General features: G+C 51.9%; 1 protein-coding gene across 1 annotated transcript; it reads right to left on the reverse strand.

Annotated features, from left to right (window-relative positions):
- Window positions 1–551: 551 nt before the first annotated feature.
- LOC126989114 (uncharacterized) lies at window positions 552–2,110 on the reverse strand. The gene is made up of 2 exons (XM_050847688.1): window positions 1,725–2,110; window positions 552–1,631 (listed from the first exon to the last, which is right to left on the reverse strand). The coding sequence occupies exons 1-2, from the start codon at window positions 1,926–1,928 to the stop codon at window positions 567–569; spliced, it is 1,269 nt and encodes a 422-aa protein (XP_050703645.1). The 5' UTR covers window positions 1,929–2,110; the 3' UTR covers window positions 552–566.
- Window positions 2,111–2,874: the final 764 nt, after the last annotated feature.

Below are 2,874 nucleotides of genomic sequence, written 5' to 3' on the forward strand. Positions count from 1 at the left end.
CCGATTTTCAAAAATTTAAAATTTAAATATTTTCAAAACCAAAGCAGCTAGCGACCTGAAACTAAAACAGGCACCTCCCTTAGGCATATATGAGTCTCCATGAGCAGCGGTATCAAAAATTCAAAGTCGTTCCTAATAAAATCCTGATTAATTGTTTTTATATAAGTATAACAAAACTTAAAAAGGCTATAAAATCCTCAGATTTTACGCTAGATGCACAAACATCACCAAATGCAGAGATAATCACTTATATTTTCAGAATCAATAGCAATATTTAGCATATCTTATAAGTTTTTGCCCGAAATAGCTACTTATTTTTTTTTATTTAGTGCAATTTTTTACGTAAGTTTTTAACATCTAATAAATCACTTAATTTTCACATTAGAAACTTAATACTTGAGGAAAGCATGCAGAAACACCTTAATTTTACTCAACAAAAGCAAAATATTCATTTTTCTATATACAATCACGACTTATTTTGGTTGAATTCCGATGTCACTATTGCCGCAGCACGTCTTGCCGGCTATCTGGCCCTCGTCCCTGAACAATCACTTTAGCCTTTTGGCCTATGACTTGTGGGCCCCGGTCAGTTTCCTGGACTTGTACACGTCCCTGTTCCTCGCCGTCTCCTTCCTGCCCTCCTCGATACTGCTCCTCTTCCTGCCGGTCGGCTGCTTCAAGGCCTTGTTCTTCCTCGCTTCTGAGGTCACGTCCTTGGAGAAATTAGCACCGAAACAGTTGAAGAGGGACCTGCTGATGTGCGGCAAGATGGTGTTGGCCAGGTTGTGCCCCTCCTGGCACCTGTACCCCTGCAAGGTCGGGTCTGAGGCCGCCAGGAACTCCAGGAGGTGCCTGAACCCGTCCCTGTGGCGCATGGCAAGGGAGAGGAACCTCAACCTGCGCTCCTTCTTGTCCTCCCTGCACATCAGGGAGTCCCACAGCGACATCCCGAAGGACGCCATATGGGCCATTGGGAGAGATGGCCGCTTCAGGACCGCCCGGCCCGTCTCCAGCTCTCCCCTGTCGACCAGCTCGACCAGGGCGTCGAACATCACAGAGGGCGGGTCGCCCCTCTCGAGCTCCACGGTAATCTTCATCTCCTCCTGCTGGGCAAGCTCCTGCTTGCAGCACTCGGCCACAGAGGAGTTGGCCTGGACCTTCCTGGCCAGGTAGCCGGCGTAGTTGCCGACCGCGGCGAGGAGCAACTCGTCCGTCGGCGGGTCCGGCTGGTCGTCGGCCAGCTCCCTGGCAAGCTGGGCCAAGATCACCTCGTCGTCCTCCTTCTCCTCTGCCTTGGCCCGGTCCAGGTCGGCCTGCACGTCCCCGGGGAAGAACCCGACGAGCTTCAGCAAATGCAGGCGCTGGGCCAACCTGTTGCTCACCATGAAGTTCTGCACGCTCGTCCAGTAGTTGGCGCCGCACATGGTGCGGCGCTTGCCGAAAGAGTGCTCAGTCGGGTCAGAGTTGGCCTTCCCCATGCACACATACTCGACCCCGGGGATCTTGCGGAGGATGATGTCCCTGCAGGAGGCGGGCAGGGCATTGCACGTGATGTGCAGAGCCGAGGCGGTGGGTGTCGGCAGCCTGCCGATCTTTGTCCCCCTCTTCTTCTTCTCCTTGCCGGCCCAAACCTGGAACATTTTATAAAATAAAAATAAAAATAAAACTGAACAAGCTTGCTGTCGATTCAATTTAATTTAATCAACTAAAGTGTGGTTAGGTACCTTGCAAATCTCGCCAATCTCCTGGAGGAACTTGATGTTGGCCTCTGACTGCTCATCAAAACGGCCTGCCTGGTCCTCGACGCCTCCTTCCCCGCCCTCGTCACCTCCTGCCCTTGGCCTCAGCACGCAGCGGTACTTGTCATTCCAGCGCACGTCCTGCCCCTGCCCGCGCACGTTCATCACCGAGATCATCCTCTGGAACATCTCGAGGACGTCGGCCGTGTCCCTGTGATCCTCCTTGCCCGTGGTCTTGGCGAGGAGCCTCAGCCCGGCGACCGTGTAGGGGTTGACGACCGCCAGGATGAGCCCGACGCTCTGCTTCTCGATGGAGGAGGGCGCCAGCACCTTCTGGGTCAACTTGTAGCCGGCCTTGACCGACTTGTAGTTCTCCCAGCTGGCCAGCGCCTTCAGGCTCGAGAATCGGGCCGTCCTCGTCCTCTCCGGCTCCTATAGAGTTTTTTTTTTATTAAGTATGAAGCAAGCAAAGTCAAGCTGGACAGGACAGCAACACAAGCGTCTAAAAGCTATCATATAAGAAGCCTCTCCCAGCAAGCTAAAGGTACACCATAAAAGGATTTGTACAGTACAATACGCTATGGTTTAATACAGCATGGAGGAAGAAAGTAACTACCTACTACAATATTTAGCTTTATCTACTTTTTTTACTACTTTTTTTTTTCAAAGTTCCAGCCAAGGCTGCCTAAAAAAACATGTTTCTGTTTGAGAAAAATAAGTGTTTTGATTCTTGTCTTTTTTATAAAATGAATAATGCTGGGCACTTACTTCAGCCCCAGGACACCTGGGCAGCACCATGTAGCCGTTGTTGTGGAAGCTGCTGTAGATGTTCTTCCAGAGGTGCACGGGGTCAAAGTAGACAAAGATCTGCTTGTTGCCGTCGGCGTAGGGGTTGGTGTAGGACCAGGTGCCCTCGGGGAGCTCAAGGCTGGCGTAGTAGCCAGCGTTGGTGGCGTGGCCGTCAAAGCTGACCGAGTGGACGTCGAACCCCACCTCAGTCAGCATCTTGATGGCCGCGTCGAGCTCGACCCGAACGTCATTTATGGTGGACGCCACTTTCGGCGTCATGCTGACCATCTCGGAGAACGTGCCCAGTGCAGAGTGAGCGTGCACTGACAGCAGCACCTTGGCCACC

The sequence above is a fragment of the Eriocheir sinensis genome, unplaced genomic scaffold (genome assembly GCF_024679095.1).
Source record: "Eriocheir sinensis breed Jianghai 21 unplaced genomic scaffold, ASM2467909v1 Scaffold1059, whole genome shotgun sequence".
In the NCBI taxonomy this organism is placed as follows: Eukaryota; Metazoa; Arthropoda; class Malacostraca; order Decapoda; family Varunidae; genus Eriocheir; species Eriocheir sinensis.